Raw genomic sequence first — 18,287 nt, forward strand, 5'->3', positions numbered from 1 at the left:
AGAGCTGGACCATAAAGAAGGCTCATCGCCAAAGAATTGATGCTTTTAAATTATGGTGCTGGAGGAGACCCATGGACTGCAAGAAGATCAAATGCATCCATTCTTAAGGAAATCAGCCCTGAGTGCTCACTGGAAGGACAGATCCTGAAGCTGAGGCTCCAATACTTTGGTCACCTCATGAGAAGAGAAGACTCCCTGGAGAAGACACTGATGCTGGGAAAGATGGAGGGCACAAGGAGAAGGGGACGACAGAGGACAAGATGGTGGGACAGTGTTCTCGAAGCTACCAGCATGAGTTTGACCAACTGCAGGAGGCAGTGGAAGACAGGAGGGCCTGGCGTGCTCTGGTCCATGGGGTCACGAAGAGTCGGAAACGACTAAACGACTAAACAACAACAACCAATTAGAGACTCAAGTTGAGTATATGCAGCAAATAAGGAAAGATACCATGAGGGCCAAGAGGATATCAGCATGGTTAATGAGTACAGCCAAAGAAGCTATTTGAAGCAAGAAGACTTCTTTCGAAAAACTGAAAATTTGTCGGGTGATCCCGTTGACAAACTGTACATAGACTTTCAAAAAGCTTTTGACAAAGTATGTCACCAAAGACTCATATGCAAGATTAGAAGTCAAGGAATAAGAAGAGAGGTTCTCTTGTGAATCAGGAACTGGTTAAGTTGCAGGAAGCAAAATGTAGGAATAAATGGACAATTCTCCAAATAGAGAGGAGTAGAAAGTGGAGTCCCCTGAGGATCGGTATTGGGACCTGTGCTTTTTATCTTGTTCATAAATGATCTAGAGTTTTACATGTTCATGGATTCTGAACTGGGAGGGAAGGACCAGGAGTGAGACGTTGGGATCATGCTTGCCAAATCCATGTTAGGTAGCTGTAAAAATGGGAATTTCTGAGCTATGGATCATCAGGAAAGGAATTGAAAATAAATGAGAACACATTGCAGTGTTTTGTTCTTTTTAGTTGAGAAACGGTGAGCAAGAGAGGACAGGACATGATTTTTTAAAATTATGCATATTGTGGAGAAAACGGATAAACAATTTTCTCCTTCTCTAAAAACACTAAAACTGGAGACTATTCAGGACAGATGCAAACTGACTTCTTTGCACAGTGCTGTGGATCTTGCTCCCCCGGAAGACAGTGATGGTGGCCAAGTTAGCTTTAAAAGAAGATAAGGCAAATTCATGGAAATGCTTCTGAATATCAGTTCTGGAAGGCACAGGAGGGGAGAGTGTGTTTGTGGTCATTTTCTGATCCCTGCTTTTGCCGAAGAAGAAGAAGAAGAAGAAGAAGAAGAAGAAGAAGAAGAAGAAGAAGAATGTTCTGCTCCCTGTTTTTCCACAAGCACCTGATAGGGCACTGTGGGAAAAGGATCTTTCAATAAATGCAGAATTAATCAGATGCAGCAGGCAATTCTTTTGCTTGCTTGTAAAAGAATTGGAGAGTAGATAGGAATACATTAATACACCATTACTTACTACTCAAATTTGGTTAAGGGAGTGCGGGTAAAGGAGAACGGATATTGACCTCCAATAACCTTTGAAGATATGAATCCACTAATGAGCTGGTCTCCTGGCCTATAAAAATTCATAGCCCAGTTTTCATCCCTGATCAGATTCAGTGGGCATTTAGTCCTCTGCTGCATCCCATAGGTTGCAAGAGGCAGCAGCAGAAGCAGTGTTGTCATTCCGGGTCTACTTGCTACACTTCCCTATTGATTGTTCCTCCTGACTTCATAGCCAGCTATTCAGAAGAAATCCAGTCTCTTGAAAGAATGATGTTTCAGGGACTTGACAAATATGGGGGTGGGGTGAGGGTGGGGTTACTGGATCAGGCTTCAGAGACAAAGGGGAAGGGAAGGATCATGGCTCAGTGGAAGAGCATCTGTTTTGCACCCAGAAGGTGTTTTATACACCAGACCTTTCAGGCACAGTGGAATAAGCAAACCCCTGTTGCCCTTGATTGTGATGTTCAGCTTATTGGTCCCAAATGCAGTATTTCAGGTGGGGTTGGGGAGTAACTTGGACTCAGGAAAGAATAAAAATAGATTACTGTGATTCTGATGATTGTAAAGGGAAGAAAGATCTCCCCTGAAACTTGATGGGAGCAGGTGCAGAGCAGGAAGAAAACATCCTTAATAAGTAGACTGACGTGATTGTAGGGGAAAGGTGACTTCGGATGAATGTTATTGAGGTCTAAATAGCCCTGAGGTTGGATCAGGCCAAAGGCTCACAAAGTCAATGATCCTTTTCTTACAATGGCCAAGCAGATGTCCCCAAATGAACCCCACAAGCAGAAGATGAGGGCAGAAGCACTTTCCACACATGTGATTCCCCAAAGGCATCCTCTCTCCAACGGTGGAAAGTGAAGATATCAGTAAGGCCTAGGAGCCTTTGATAGCCCTTTCTGCTTCTGTAAATTTGTCTAAACACCTGCTTTTATTTTAAGCACACTATAAATTACAAATAGACCCTCTTAGAAGTATAGAAAACAAAAGTATACAAGACAAAACATTAAAATTCTTAATAAGGAAATGCAAAATATACTTAAAATAAGCAGTTAAGCTAGAAATAGATTAAAAGACATGTCTGCTTCTACATATCTGAACAGGCTTCCCTGAATAAATATGGTTTTCCCAGGCACCAGAAAATAATAAAGGGATGATGTCAAAAGACAAGGTATGCCAAATTATACATTCTGCTGCTCTAAATGATGGGTTTATTAGCAGGACAGAACGAGTATCATATGGCACTGATAACTGGTTGCCGGTTCTGCAAACTGAATCAGTTGAGTGGCCATATAGGGAGTAAGCCAAGCTGTTAAGAGCTTTGGTAAGTCCTCCAGCCGGGCTGTAATACGGATTCTTGGTTTGTGAGGGGATTGCCAGGTATAAGGACCATACAAGAAGACACAGGAAATGGGTTATACAAGAGGTTTATTGGAAGAATCAGAGTCCCTAAACCAAGAAGAAATCTGGACCGAAGAGCAACAGAGATCGAGATAAACTGAAGCATTCAAAGAGCAAAGATGTTTCCAGGGAATGGGACTTTTATCCAGAGCCAGCAGTTTCTGACGAGGAGACAGCCCCTTGGTCTATAACAACCTGGTTTCCTAACATCAGGCATCATTTGTGATGTCAAACTGCTCACATTCCCTTTTGGTTGGCATAGACAGCAAGACATACCTACATGGGGCCATGAACAAGTGGATTCCAAATTCTGTAGATGGCACAAAACTTTTGCCAAGTTGCCCTTTCTTATTGTCTGGGTCCAACTACTTTACTTCTGATAAGACCAGTCACATTCTTTCTGACCACCTAAAATAAATGTCCATGCCATGTCCAAAACCACAGTCTTCATTCAAAACCTTAAATGTACCAAGCTTTCTCCCAGCTTTGTAGTTTAAGCTTCATAAAGATCAGTTTGCCCAATATATTTTTGTTCCAAAAGCTTTTTTAAAAAATGTCTATGCTTTTCAGATTTCCATGAGATCTTTGAAGTATCTGGTTTTAATGTCACTTTTTTCTAATTTATAGATATAAATACAGATACAGAATAAATACAGAATAGATATAAATACAAACAATTAAGATAACCAGTCTTCATGTAGTTTCTTAGTGTACTTTTTCATTATATGTTAATAACACATGTCAGTGGCACAAATTACTGATTTCTGAATTTTTTAATTATTCATTAAATTTGTACAACGTCCTTTATAAAAAGATCACAGGGTTGTTCACTACAGAAAACAACAAAATGAGAATATCAAACCAATAACCCCCCTCCTACAAAAAATTTAAAAAGTCAAATGCCTGGTTGGAGAGAAACATTTTCACCTGACATCAGAAGATGTGTAAGGAAGGTGCAAGGACAGCCTTCCTGGGGAAAGCATCCCACAAAGAGGGGGCCACTGCAGAAAAGACCTGTTGTCACGTTGCCTCAGTCTGGATCTCTTTGTAAGGGCAGAGTCTGCAAGTTTCCAACAACCTCACCAAACCTATATATAGCATGTATCTGCCTGCCTGCACATTATCCTAGTTACTATCCATACAACCTCTTCATCAATCTGCATAACCAATAAAAGCTCTCTCAATATGTTACACAACTCCACCTCCCATCAGTCCTCATCCTTGGCCATAGTGGCTGCTGGGAACTGGATACAGTTGATTCACATGGCTGCTTGAAGTTTGTCATTTGATCCACCATGAAACATGTTCCACCTCCTTCCAGTAGAATGGGACATGCATTTTTATAATGGAATTAGAATGTATGGCAGTGGCAGCAAGGTGTCAGGTTCCAGCAGAGGAGAGGGAGACTGCTTTAGCATTTCGTAGGTGGAGACAGGCAAACAGAAGAGCAGGCAAATCTCTGTCTGATTGGCTGGACGTTGCAATTCAGTTCAACAGTGAACATTCAGTTCAGTGAGGGATGGTCAACTCGGAATTGCTTGAAGATAGGGGAAGTGGAAATCATTGTCTGGAGTAAGCGATTAACTTAGTTGCACAGCAACGGACCACAGTCACCTCTGTGTCACCAGTAGGTTTATCTGGTTCCTCTAACATATATAACCACCCTCCTCAAATGAACCAGTTTAAATTTTTACTGTCACTAGTAGTAGACACATCCCATGTCCAAGCCTAAGAAACATGCTACTAAAGGTAAAGGTACCCCTGCCCGTACGGACCAGTCTTGACAGACTCTAGGGTTGTGCGCCCATCTCACTTAAGAGGCCAGGGGCCAGCGCTGTCCGGAGACACTTCCGGGTCACGTGGCCAGCGTGACGAAGCTGCATCTGGCAAGCCAGCGCAACACACGGAAACGCCGTTTACCTTCCCGCCAGTAAGCGGTCCCTATTTATCTACTTGCACCCGGGGGTGCTTTCGAACTGCTAGGTTGGCAGGCGCTGGGACCGAGCAACGGGAGCGCACCCCGCTGTGGGGATTCGAACCCCCGACCTTTCGATCGGCAAGCCCTAGGCGCTGAGGCTTTTACCCACAGCGCCACCCGCGTCCCTCATGCTACTAGGAGGTTTCTTTTGAAGCATTCTGAGGAAACGGTGGCAGCAAATAAATAAAAGAGAGAAGCATGTGTGTGTAGTAACAAATGAGGTGAAGGCAACAGAGAATGCTGGCAATGATCCTGGTGAGCTGTACATTCAGTAGGAGTAAAGCACTTGGACAAACATACGGAACTAATTCTAAAGTCTGCTGGCACCTTGTGGAGAACAATAGGCCTGGGATCTAGACAAACAAACAAAACAAACTAACAAATTCACTCCTGACTATAAGCTGTGGTCAAGTCCAGATTCTAGTGGGGGATTTTCCCATATCCCCAGTACTAGGAATCAAATGCTATGTTAATTTTTTATTCTTAGGTGCTCCTTCATATTAAGATCAGGCCTCAGCACAATAATGTAGCACTTGGGAATGAAGATGCAGCCCAGGAGCCCAGCACTGGAGGCCAACATAGAGAAGACCTGCACGGCTACCATGTATTTCCCCTTGGTGCTCAGGTAGGTGGGAACAAAGGACACCCAAACACTGCAGAAGACCAGCATGCTGAAGGTGATCAGCTTGGCTTCATTGAAGGCCCCAGGCAGCTTCCTGGCTAGGAAAGCCACCGTAAAGCAGATAAGAGCCAGGAAGCCCATGTAGCTGAGGGAACCATAAAACATCACCACAGACCCTTCGTTACATTGCAGGATGATCTGCCCAGGTTGGGAGTGCATGTCTGAGTCTGGGAATGGGGGAGAGACCCCAAGCCAGATGGTACAGATGAGAACTTGGACACTGGAGCAGGAAATGACAACAGAGTGCGCAAAACTCTTCCCCAGCCAGCTCCTCACCCTGTTTCCTGGCTTAGCGGCCAGGAAGGCCAGAACCACAGTGATGGTTTTGGCCAAGATAGAAGAGACAGCAACTGAGAAGATGGTGCTAAAGGCCACTTGTTGCATAAGGCAGGTTGCTTTTGTAGGTTGTCCAATGAAGAGGAAGGAGGACAAAAAGGAGAGCAGGAGAAAGATGAGGAGGATGTAGGACAGGTCTCGGTTGTTGGCTTTGACAATGGGACTGTTCCTGGATTTAACAAAGATTCCAAACACAATGCCTGTGATTAAGGACAAGAAGAGGGCAGAAGAAGCCAGGAGGATCCCCAAAGATTCTTCATAGGATAAGAAGGTGATTAATTTAGGGACACATTGATGCCGGTCCTCATTTGGATGCTGATCTTCTGGACATTTAAAACATTCAGCAGCATCTGCACAGAGAAAATGACAATCCTAACTTGTTACATTTGTCGGGAAAGGTGGGCCCATAGGAGAGGTCAGGAAAGGCAATTGTGTTGTTGGGAAGGAGGGAGTCAAAATGGGGTGCCCTTACAAGTATCAGCCTGAGCCTGGCTGAAATATTTGCCCCATCTTCCCATTGAAGGCCCTTTCCCCTGACATGCTGTCCTACCTTCCTGTGTTGAGATTGTGCCTTCTGAGCACGGAGAACAATCATAGCAGTAATGTGGCCTCCCTTCCTGAATTTTCTTGGCATATCCAGGCTGACAGCTCTCTGTGCATCTTGAGCGAGGCATGGTCTAGGCATGAACGGAAGGCATATCTGTTTCCAATGGCCTAAGGGCCCTATTCTGTAGAAATTATTATTATTTTTCTTTTGCAGAGCAGCTTGTCAGGGAAACATACCTCTTTGATATTTCTACTTATTTAACATCCCTGCCTCATTTTTGTATACAAGGTAGCATGAAAAATACAATAAACAATAACCTAAATAAATAAATGCCAGCATCTCAGAACCATGCTAACAGCTTTAATAAAACACTCCTATGACCAGCAGCAATAACAAAAGTCCTCAGATTGCTGCCATTGTATCTGCTCCTAGGTTTTTTATTTGAATGTGTATTCAACTACACAGGCTACCTTGAGCTCCACTGTTTTCATTTTATTTTCTTGATCTACCAAACAGATGGAGCAGAACTTACTCCATTCCAGTCTTACCCAACCCGTTGCCCTTCAGATATATTTGCCCAATGCTGACTGAGGCAGATGGTAGTTGTAGTCCACAATATCTGGAGGGTACCAAGTTTGGGGAAATGTTCTGCTCTGCTTTGGAAAGTCTCTGTATTCACTGTAAAATCTTATACATGCTTAATCAAGAACAGGCTCCATTAAGCTCAGTGAGACTGAGCTCCAGAGAAGTATCTATAAGATAGCGATTAAAGTCTTATATGTGCTAGTCATCAAGCTGTCAGAGTTTGGCAGATGTCACAGGTAATAAAATGACACACATAACTTCTCCTACCTTCTTAAATGCCTTGGCCCACACGATTGCTTCCGGGTTAATGGTGAACTTTGGATCTGAGGATGTCTGTCTCTCTATGCTCCCAATTTTCACTCTACCACGAGAGTTGTTAGGAAACATCAGCCAATTCACAATATCAAAGTCTACAGCCAGTGCCCCATTCTCATCCAAATACTGTTCATCAGCTGAAGTATTAGAATTGAACTGGGCTTCTTTCAAGAAAGGATGAAGCTAGAATGAAAGAGGAAACTCCAGCATTGAGAGAGTAAGAAACTATTTTGGGTTATTTGGCTGGGCTTGCGCTGCATCCTAATCTCCCCTGAATAAGGATCAGAGCTTCTCTCATCAGTGCTCACAGTCACCATGTTGATTTTTTAGGTTCCCTCATTCTACTTTGGGGAAACATGTAAAGTGATGCCCTTCCATGACTGTCGGAGGATTCCCTCGCCTGTGGAGCATGGGTGTCAGAGTCTGTCATGGATTTTTGCCAGCAGGTGAAAATTATGGGATAGTTTCTGTCTTGACCCTTCATGTGCATGAAAGGGGTAAGCTGAACCGGCAGCTTAAGCAAGTCTCCTGGTCATGAGCTCATTCTTGATCAGCGTGAGGGGACTCAGAAGCACAAAACAGTCTTTGTTCTCTCTCAGGTTAGTCCACTTCATTCTTTTGGAAGAATGATGTTTTAAAAGCAAAGACCTACACTGGCGTCCAACTCTAAAAACTCCACATAGTGAATCTTCACACAGCCTCAACATCTTTTTAGGGAAACCACAGTGGAATCACATCAATGTGATGAAGGGCATCTTAAAAAAAAATTCCAAATAAAACATCTCATCCAATATATATATATATATATATATATATATATATATATATATATATTTGCTTTCGTAGATTTTCACGGGTACAGGAATGCAGGTTTTGGTGTCCTCGGGTGTCTTCCCGTGTAAAAGTTGGGGTGTCTAGGCGACGTTTCGACGAGGTCTCACTCGTCATCTTCAGGCTGGTGCTTTCGGCTTCTTGTTACTGGAACAGAGCAGGATCTCAGTGTTTGAGTTCCTATAAATACTGTTGAGGAGGTGTGGTGTATAGCCTCCAATGTTAGTTATATATATATATATATATATATATATATATATATATATATATATATATATAATGCTTCTTAAAGAAATTACTTTATTGGTTTGAATAGGCAGCTTTCTAAGTTTCTGTCATAATGATTCCATATAGCTGTGATAAAGAATTTCAGTTTGCAAAAGAGAAGGGTCGTACCTGCCACGGCTGGAGCCTTGGAAGTTCCAACCTGCCCACCATCAGCACTTGATTTGATCTGGATGAATATGCTGCATTCAAGGCCTGAGCCACAACATGGATGCTCAAGTAGTTAACATAGCTGTCTTGGGATTGGATTCTTTCATTCTCTTCTTGCGGTAGCATCTCAAGATTCTCCTTCTCCCTGCATCTTTTCCAACCCCTCACAGACAAGGCAAGCTTTGAATATGAACAATCAAATTCAAGGTTCCAAGCGGGTCGAGTAGGAAAGTCTACCGGCTCATAGTATTTATATGTTTTCATTTTTTTGGTCTTCATTACAAAGGAGAAAGATCCATGAGCATACCGGAAGGATTCGGCATCATGAAACAAGATTGTGTTCTGAAGAGCTGTGATTATCCAAACTTTCCCCCCAGTTTCCACCCTTTCAAGCAAGGTTTGTACCTCCATGATTATAAGAAGTCCATATTGAGAGTCTGGACAGTAAACAAACACATTGACTTGTCTCCACATGGCAGGGGCTTCGTGGGGTAACCACAGCCAAGTTTGTAGTAGTACTCTTTTCGTGAAGGCAACACAGATTTCTTTTTTGATCATCAGGGGTGTCAAAGTACTCAGGAACTTTTCTCCATTGTCATTGTCTGGAGCAAATAGGCCGACCCACATCCACCTGAAATGCAGGAGGAGTTGGACCATCCCCTGGTACTGAATCTCTTGCTTTGGTGTCATTTGGTAGACAAAAGGGGACTGGACTTTATCGTGAGGAACGAAGCCATAACTAAGCTGGTGAGGAAAGGAGAAGAGACTGGGGTTTTGTTTTTCAGGGCAATGACTGAATACTGTACTTCTATATACTTCATTTAAGCTATTTATATACTGCTTAATGGCAATAGTTTTCAAAGATGCAATGCAAAAAATCGAGAAGGTAAAACTGCTGCAATTTTTTTTATAAAAAAAAGTCTTCTTTAGACCCTGGTGCATCCAGTGAGACACAGGAGATGAGGAGGAGAGAGAATCCAGCGTTTATTGGTTTGTGCAAAACCAACAGATTCAGCGGGATGTTTTCCCCAAAGGCTGAACCCTGGTGTTATGTACTGAGTTGAATAGGATCCAAACTGCAGCAGTCTGATTGGTCCTAGAACAATAGGATCCAAAAGGCAGCAGTCTGATTGGTCCTAGAACAATAGGATTCAGAATGCAGCAGTCTGATTGGTCCTAGAACAATGCAGCAGTATGATTGGTTGGCAGGAACTACCCAATCATGCTCCAGATAGAAGTGAATCCACAACCTGATTGGCTTACAGTAGAATTCCGGAATTAGCCAATCATGTGCAGCCCTTTGTGTAAATAATGTATATAAAGCAGATACTTTGAGGGGACATTCATTCATTCCTCCTCACCACTATGAGCTGAATAAAGAGCATGAAATCACTTTGCGACTGAGTATATTTCACCTGGGGTGTTATCCACCTGGACTTTTTATAGGGTTTTCAGACAAAGAATTCATATAAAATCCAGTCAAAAAGCCCCAGACATCTGCAGGGGGTAGCTGGCAAAACACTCATTGGACACAACTCTTTGCCATGCCTAGTCCACACCTTGGCGTGGCAGACCTTTGAGGGCCCCTTGCTTCTTACTAAAGTTCTGAAGCCTATATACTAAAAGAGAGAATTGTAGCCTGAGATTTATGTTTACATAGATAACAAGTCTACATAAGGGTGTGTTGTCTTTGGTAAGCTGGCACAGCCAGACTCACAACTGCCAGACTCCCCAAAACTTACTTCTCCAGATGTTTACTCCACAAATGCCATTCTTAGCTGGTGTCTCCAGCTGCCAAGCAGCAACTGGGCTATGTGTCTTTTCTGAACAAAAGGGAACTATTATGAACCAAGGATTTTAACATTATGAACGAAGGATTTTAACAAAACCCCAATGTCTCATTCATTTGGGGCTTTTACAGACCCTCAGAACCCAAGTGCCTCACTGGAAGTTTGGGTGGGGCTCTATCTGATGTCAGCTGGAAGGGGGTTCCCTAAAATGGGCCCCATAGTACTAAACACACAACTCCTGTTTGATACGAGCTGCACATCTGAGCATTCTTTGCTCCTTCAAGGCATGTCCATAACAAATATCAAACCAGTGAATACTATTGTTCTTGGCGGTTATTGTTGTTGCTTTCAGTCCACATTCCGTATGAAATTCATGCCCTGCCATTTGCACTGCATTTTTTCTGCACCGAAATGAATGGGGTGGAATAACATAATGATAATTTATCATAGGTTATATTGTTTTGCTAACGGACGCGGGTGGCGCTGTGGGTAAAACCTCAGCGCCTAGGACTTGCCGATCGCATGGTCGGCGGTTCGAATCCCCGCGGCGGGGTGCGCTCCCGTCGTTCGGTCCCAGCGCCTGCCAACCTAGCAGTTAGAAAGCACCACCGGGTGCAAGTAGATAGATAGGGACCGCTTACCAGCGGGAAGGTAAACGGCATTCCGTGTGCTGCGCTGGCTCGCCAGATGCAGCTTCGTCACGCTGGCCACGTGACCCGGAAGTGTCTGTGGACAGCGCGGGCTCCCGGCCTATAGAGTGAGATGAGCGCACAACCCTAGAGTCTGGCAAGACTGGCCCGTACGGGCAGGGGTACCTTTACCTTTATATTGTTTTGCTAATGGGGAAAGGAAAACAAACTTGCATTTTTATGAGGTGACAAACATTGCCGGGCATGTTTGACATCAACCCAGTTCTTACCTGTGGGATCTTGTAGATGCCTGACATGCTTGCAATATGTGTGGAGGTGTCAGATTCAGCCCTTTCAAGAACAGCCAGTGGCATCTTCCATCTTCCACAGCTGTAGTTGGGAATGTTGATTTTCCCTCCAGCAAAGAGGTCTGTCAGGGCGTCAGAAGTCGTTCTTGCCTCGAAAAAGGTATCATAGATGCTGTAGCCCAGAGTGATGTTAGCTAAGAGCTTGGGGTTATGATTGATCTCCTGAATGGCAGGTGGAAAAGAATAAACATGCCAGACTCCCCCATCAAACCAACTTGGGGGAGGGGAGTGTGTCAGTTCAATTTTTTTTATTTATTAAATTTGTTGAACACATTCCATGCAGACATCACAGGATGGTTCACAGCATAAAAACACAAAATGAGAATCCAAAATACATAATAGTTGCATTATTATTATTGTTGTTATTCAATTTTATCCATGAGAGAACCAGTTTTTCTTCCAACTCCAAGCAAGGGCAATGACTCAAACCAGAGACACTAATTCTGTCTATGAACTTCCAGAAAATTATTTCAAATTGAGAGTGTGAAACTCCCTGATTTTCATGCTATGGATCCTGACCACAGTATTCAGCCTTTCCCAATATTCTGAGAGAGGCAATGAGAGAATGAGTTTTTTTCTTTTTCACTGTTCTTATTGGGATTTAAAAAAAAAAAAATTTCATTAATTTTCCAAAGTATTACAAATCAAACCAAATTACTTTAATTGAATACAATTTCTTCTAATCAGGTGTCCCGCTCCTGTTTCAAACATATGTTTGAATTGCATTTTGCTTACGAATGAAAATCAGCAACTCAAACACATCTCACAGCTTCTTCTACCTTTGAGAAAACAAGTTCTGCTTTGGGGAGCATGGATGAATTTTTAAAACTTAAATCGCAATGCAAAATGCATTGGAACACTGCTTTTCACCAAATGAAAATAAATATGGAAATATTTTAATAAATAAATACATGAAATAAATCACAGGTCCCCTCACATTGACATTCTGGTTTACAGCCCCAGAAAAGACCCATCCTAGCTTCAATCAATTTCATCTCCCAGTTTTAATAGCAAAGGTGGTGTTTGTTGCTTTTTAAAAACGTTATGCTCCTATCCAGAGTTCCCTGTTGTATTTGATCCCACTGAATGAGAAGCTCCCTCAGTCTTGAGACATAAGATAGGGGATATTTATTTATTAGGGGTACAATAAAATAGGGGATGGGACGTGGGTGGCGCTGTGGGTAAAAGCCTCAGCGCCTAGGGCTTGCCGATCGAAAGGTCGCGGTTCGAATCCCCGCGGCGGGGTGCGCTCCCGTTGTTCGGTCCCAGCGCCTGCCAACCTAGCAGTTCAAAAGCACCCCCGGGTGCAAGTAGATAAATAGGGATCGCTTACTGGCAGGAAGGTAAACGGCGTTTCCGTGTGCTGCGCTGGCTCACCAGAGCAGCGATGTCACGCTGGCCACGTGACCCGGAAGTGTCTCCGGACAGCGCTGGCCCCCGGCCTCTTGAGTGAGATGGGCGCACAACCCTAGAGTCTGTCAAGACTGGCCTGTACGGGCAGGGGTACCTTTAAAATAGGGGATGAACCAGCGACAACAAATCATGCAGTCTGCAAGATGAATTTCTAGGTAGGATAGATCGGTAGATAGTGCTGGGGCATGTTGATAAGAATGAAAAGGGGAAATGTAGTCTCAACTTCCTGGAAGTCAAGTATGGATTAATGGGTTGGAATAATAATAATAATAATAATAATAATTTATTATTTGTACCCCGCCCATCTGGCTGGGTTTCCCCAGCCACTCTGGGCGGCTTCCAACAAAGATAAAAAAATACACTAAAATGTCACATATTAAAAACTTCCCTGAACAGGGCTGCCTTCAGATGTCTTCTGAATGTCAGGTAGTTGTTTATCGCTTTGACATCTGATGGGAGGGCGTTCCACAGGGCGGGTGCCACTACCGAAAAGGCCCTCTGCCTGGTTCCCTGTAACTTGACCTCTCGTAGTGAGGGAACCGCCAGAAGGCCCTCGGAGCTGGACCTCAGTGTCCGGGCAGAACGATGGGGGTGGAGACGCTCCTTCAGATATACTGGACCTGATACTGAAAGCCTCCAAGCCAAGATGGGTGAACTGAAGTTCTTGGTCTTAGAGGACAACATAGATATACTGAGCACAAGGGAAATCGGGTGGAATGGAGAGAACCAGTGGGTCATGGTTATCTTTGGATATAAACTAGAAGGGCATTCCGGAGGTGGTATTACTCTGTATTTCAAAGAAAGCCTTGAACCCAGCAAACTAGAAATATTGAAAGCATTGTACACCTTCACAGAATCTTTGTAGGTGGTGATATAGGCCCCCAAAAGTGATAAAAATGCTCAATAATAATAATAATAATAATAATAATAATAATAATAATAATAAATTTTATTTATATCCCGCCCTCCCCTGCCGAAGCTGGGCTCAGGGCGGCTAACAACATTCTAAGACATTCATTATAAAATTAATCAAATCAAATTAAAGTCAAATTAATGGCAACCATCAAGCAAAATTCTGTGCAGATTGCCGATTGCCAGAGGAGGGGCTCAGGCTGCGCCCTGACCAAAGGCCTGGTAGAACAGCTCTGTCTTGCAGGCCCTGCGGAAGGATGTCAGGTCCTGCAGGGCCCTAGTCTCCTGTGACAGAGCGTTCCACCAGATTGGAGCCGCGGCCGAGAAGGCCCTGGCTCTAGTTGAGGCCAGCCTAACCTCTCTGTGGCCTGGGATCTTTAGGATGTTTTTATTTGCAGACCGTAGATCTCTCTGTGGGTCATACCAGGAGAGGCGGTCCCGTAGGTACGAGGGTCCTAGGACCTTCAGATGATGAATGAAATCAGTGTAGCATCTAAAAGGGAAGAGATTGTGATAACTGGTCACCTCAACTACCCTTCCAGTCATGGCAAAGAGGTGACATTTCTAGAAACCCCAAATGACAGTGTACTTGATGTTGGAACTGACAAGGAGGGCAGTGACCTTGGACTTAATATTGAGTAGTGCCCAGAACATTAGTGGTGAATTCTGGCACCTCTTTTTCTAGAAAAACAGCAGTGGCTGTTTGAACGTACTTAGCAGTGGCTGTTTGAATGAATGAATGAACCTACTCTCTAATTCTCTTACGTAAGAACAAAAGAATAGCCTGCTGGATCAGACCAATGACTCATTTATTCATTTATCATTTTCTACCAGGTGCTTGAGGAAAACCAGGGAGGTGCCAGAACTGAGTCCTGCTGAAAAAAAAAGTCCTGAAGGCAGCATTACTTACTACTCAAATTGGGTTGAGGGAGTGCTGGTAAAGGTGAACGGATATTGACCTCCAATCATTTGTGAAGATACGATTCCACTAATGAGATGGTCTCCTGTCTTGTAAAAATTCACAGCCAAATCTTGATCTCTGATCAGATTCAGTGGGCATTTAGTCCTCTGCTGTATCCCATAGGTTGCAAGAGGCAGCAGCAGAAGCAGTGTTGTCATTCCAGGTCTACTTGCTACACTTCCCTATTGATTATTCCTCCTAACTTCATAGCCAGCTATTCAGAAGAAATCCTGTCTCTTGAAAGAATGATGTTTCAGGGACTTGACAAATATGGGGGTGGGGTGAGGGTGGGGTTACTGGATCCGGCTTCAGAGACAAAGAGAAATTGAAGGGAAGGATCATGGCTCAGTGGAAGAGCATCTGTTTTGCACCCAGAAGGTGTTTTATACACCAGACCTTTCAGGCACAGTGGAATAAACAACCCCCCGTTGCCCTTGATTGTGATGTTCAGCTAATTGGTCCCAAATGCAGTATTTCAGGTGGGGATGGGGAGTAACTTGGACTCAGGAAAAAATAAAAATAAATTACTGTGATTCTGATGGTTGTAAAGGGAGGAAAGATCTCCCCTGAAACTATAGTAGCAGGTGCAGAGCAGGAAGAAAACATCTTTACTAAGTAGACTGACGTGGTTGAAGGAGAAAGGTGAGTTTGGCTGAACGTTATTGACATCACAATAGCTCTGAGGTTGGGCCCATGAAGGGCCCATGAAGTCAACGGTCCTTTTCTTACAGTGGCCAAGCAGATGCCCCCAAATGAACCCTACAAGCAGAAGATGAAGGCAGAAGCACTTTCCCTACATGTGATTCCCCAAAGGCATCCTCTTTCCAACAGTGGAGAGACAACCAGTGTGGTGTCCTTGGTTCTAATAGGTTTTTATACCTATCCCAAACTTCTATAAGCCCATAAATTTTCAACAATCACTAATTTGAACTCGTAGCACAAAAACTGATGAATATCTCGCCGGCAAGGGGGGCAGGTAGGGAATCATTTCTGCTTGAATGTATTTAATCTGGAAATTTAACACAGTTCAAGCCATACAAGTTCTTCAGTGATCTGCACAACCAATGCACCACAATACAAGCTCTCTCAATGTGTTACACAACTCCACCCCCATCCCTCCCAATACTTGGCCATAGTGGCTGCCAGCGGATACAGTTGATTCAGATGGCTGCTCAATGTCTGTCATTTAATCTAGCAAGAAACATATTCTGCCTGCTTCCAGAAAAATTAAGCTTAAGAATGATTCATCTTTGAGACATGGTGGCTATGTGACACATACTTGGGCTTCTGGTCTCCTCGCCCCTTGCTGGAGGGAAAGGATCAGCTTTCTAGTTTACATCAATTGCCCAGTCTGAGGAGCCAGGTCACAGTCAGAGAGTGGAGAACTGCACTAGAAATTGTTTCATTTGTCTTTCAAAGGAAGAAATATTCTTTCACTTCTGTGACAGCCATTGGGATGAGATTGTATGGCAGTGATTGCAAGGTGACAGGTTCCAGCAGAGGAGAGGGAGACTGCTTTAGCATTTCGTAGGTGGGGACAGGCAAACAAAGGAGCAGGCAAATCTCTGTCTGGTTGGCTGGAAGTTCCAATTCAGTTCAACAGTGAACATTCAGTTCAGTGAGGGATGGTCAACTCGGAATGGCTTGAAGATAGGAGAAGTGGAAATCATTGTCTGGAGTAAGCGATTGACTTAGTTGCACAGCAACGGACCACAGTCACCTCTGTGTCACCAGTAGGTTTATCTGGTTCCTCTAACATATATAACCACCCTCCTCAAATGAACCAGTTTAAATTTTTACTGTCACTAGTAGTAGACACATCCCATGTCCAAGCCTAAGAAACAGGCTACTAGGAGGTTTTTTGGAAGCATTCTGAGGAAACGGAGGCAGCAAATAAATAAGAGAAAGAGGCGTGTGTGTGTGGAAACAAATGAGGTGAAGGCTGCTGTCATGCGGCAGAGGAAACAACTCCCACACCAGGTTGCCAGGAAAGGATAAGACAAGGAAAAGTCCTTACCATTTGCTTTTTATTCAATATTTACAGGGAGAGGCTTGGAATGCAGCCTCTTGGAATAATGCTGCTGTCCCTAGTGACTTTCCACCCCCCTTTTCTCCCACTTCCTTATTCATCATCATCTCCTCTATGGGTGGCGCTGAGGGTCCTCTGCTTCTGAGACCTTTGCTCTACTACTTTCAAGGCTCGCCGGGTGCTGGGAGGGGGGAGGTCTGGAATGCTTTCAAAAGACACTGTGTCCATCTGTGGTTTCCCTCCTGATGGCTCCTCCTGTGGGAAGGTTTACTGTATCTTTCGCTCTATAGGACGCACCCGACCATAGGTCGCACCTTCTTTTAGAGGGGGAGAACAAGAGAAAAAAATCTCCCCCTCTCTGTGCAGTGCCCCTTCAGCGAAGCAGCAGGAGAAACGGAGCCCCTTCCATTTTCCTCCCACTTTGCTGAAGGGGCGATGCACAGCTTTCCCTCTCCCACATTGCCTTCGCCTTCAGTGAAGGCAACCCGAAGCCTCCGGATCGCAGTGGGAGTTCCCGCTGCGCTCCGGAGGCTTCAGGCGGCTATCTTTGAAGCCTGGAGAACAAGAGGGGTCAGTGCGCACCGACCCCTCTCGCTCTCCAGGCTTCAGTGAAAGCAACGCAAAGCCTCCAGAGTGCAGCGGGAGCACTCCCACTGCGCTTTGGAGGCTTCGCATTGCTATTGCTGAAGCCAAGGAGCCTGTATTCAAATAATAATAATAATAATAATAATAATAATAATAATAATAATAATAATAATTTGTTATTTATACCTCGCCCATCTGGCTGTGCTTCCCCAGCCACTCTGGGCGGCTTCCAAAAAAATATTAAAATACTGTAATACATCAAACATTAAAAGCTTCCCTAAACATAAGACACACACACATTTCCCCTTAATTTTTGGAGGGGAAAATGTGCGTCTTATAGAGCGAAAAATACGGAAATTTAGCAGAGTTAAACAATCCCCTTTTTAAGTTTATGCAGCAACCAGCTTGTTGCTGACTTGTCTGAGTTCTACTAATAAAGATGCCTTCCTGGTTAAAAATCCCTTAGAATCTCTCTATAGGAATACACACACTATTTTACTCTCAGGTTCATTCAGGTTTACAGAACTGTACCTGAAGGCAGGCTTAGGTTACATAACAAGCAAATGAACTATAACAGAGGGAAGTTGGTCCTGAGGTGACTGCAACTCAGCAGTTATCTTTCAAAACTGCCAGCAACCGACAAACTGGTTGTCACAGCAACCAGTTAGAACATGGAGGCCGTTAGCCCTCTGTCAGAATGTTGTACTTGACTGCAGCTTTACATCCCACACCTCCTCCTCCTCTCCCATTATTTCCCAGCTTTCCCCCTCATCTGCCTCTGAGCTGTGACCTCCCTCAAACTCCTGTTGTAATGCTGAACTGTCTTCTTCTTCTCTGGAAGGGTCAGGCTGGGGAGGCGGTCTCCACCATTCCTCCTCTGCCCAGTCCCTGACAGCAACAGGGATGCTGACAATGATGCTTTTGGATCTCTGGCTTACCTTATACCTGGTGAGCTGTACATTGCAGTAGT

The 18,287-nt window shown here is 44.0% G+C and overlaps 1 protein-coding gene across 1 annotated transcript; it reads right to left on the reverse strand.

The window, feature by feature from the left end:
* Nucleotides 1-5,368: 5,368 nt before the first annotated feature.
* On the reverse strand, nucleotides 5,369-11,571 carry LOC144326835 (vomeronasal type-2 receptor 26-like). Its single transcript, XM_077923682.1, has 4 exons — nucleotides 11,340-11,571; nucleotides 8,592-9,374; nucleotides 7,415-7,547; nucleotides 5,369-6,267 (listed from the first exon to the last, which is right to left on the reverse strand). Exons 1-4 carry the CDS (start codon nucleotides 11,421-11,423, stop codon nucleotides 5,369-5,371), a joined length of 1,899 nt encoding a protein of 632 aa, XP_077779808.1. The 5' UTR covers nucleotides 11,424-11,571.
* Nucleotides 11,572-18,287: the final 6,716 nt, after the last annotated feature.

Source organism: Podarcis muralis, chromosome 2 (assembly GCF_964188315.1).
Source record: "Podarcis muralis chromosome 2, rPodMur119.hap1.1, whole genome shotgun sequence".
In the NCBI taxonomy this organism is placed as follows: domain Eukaryota; kingdom Metazoa; phylum Chordata; class Lepidosauria; order Squamata; family Lacertidae; genus Podarcis; species Podarcis muralis.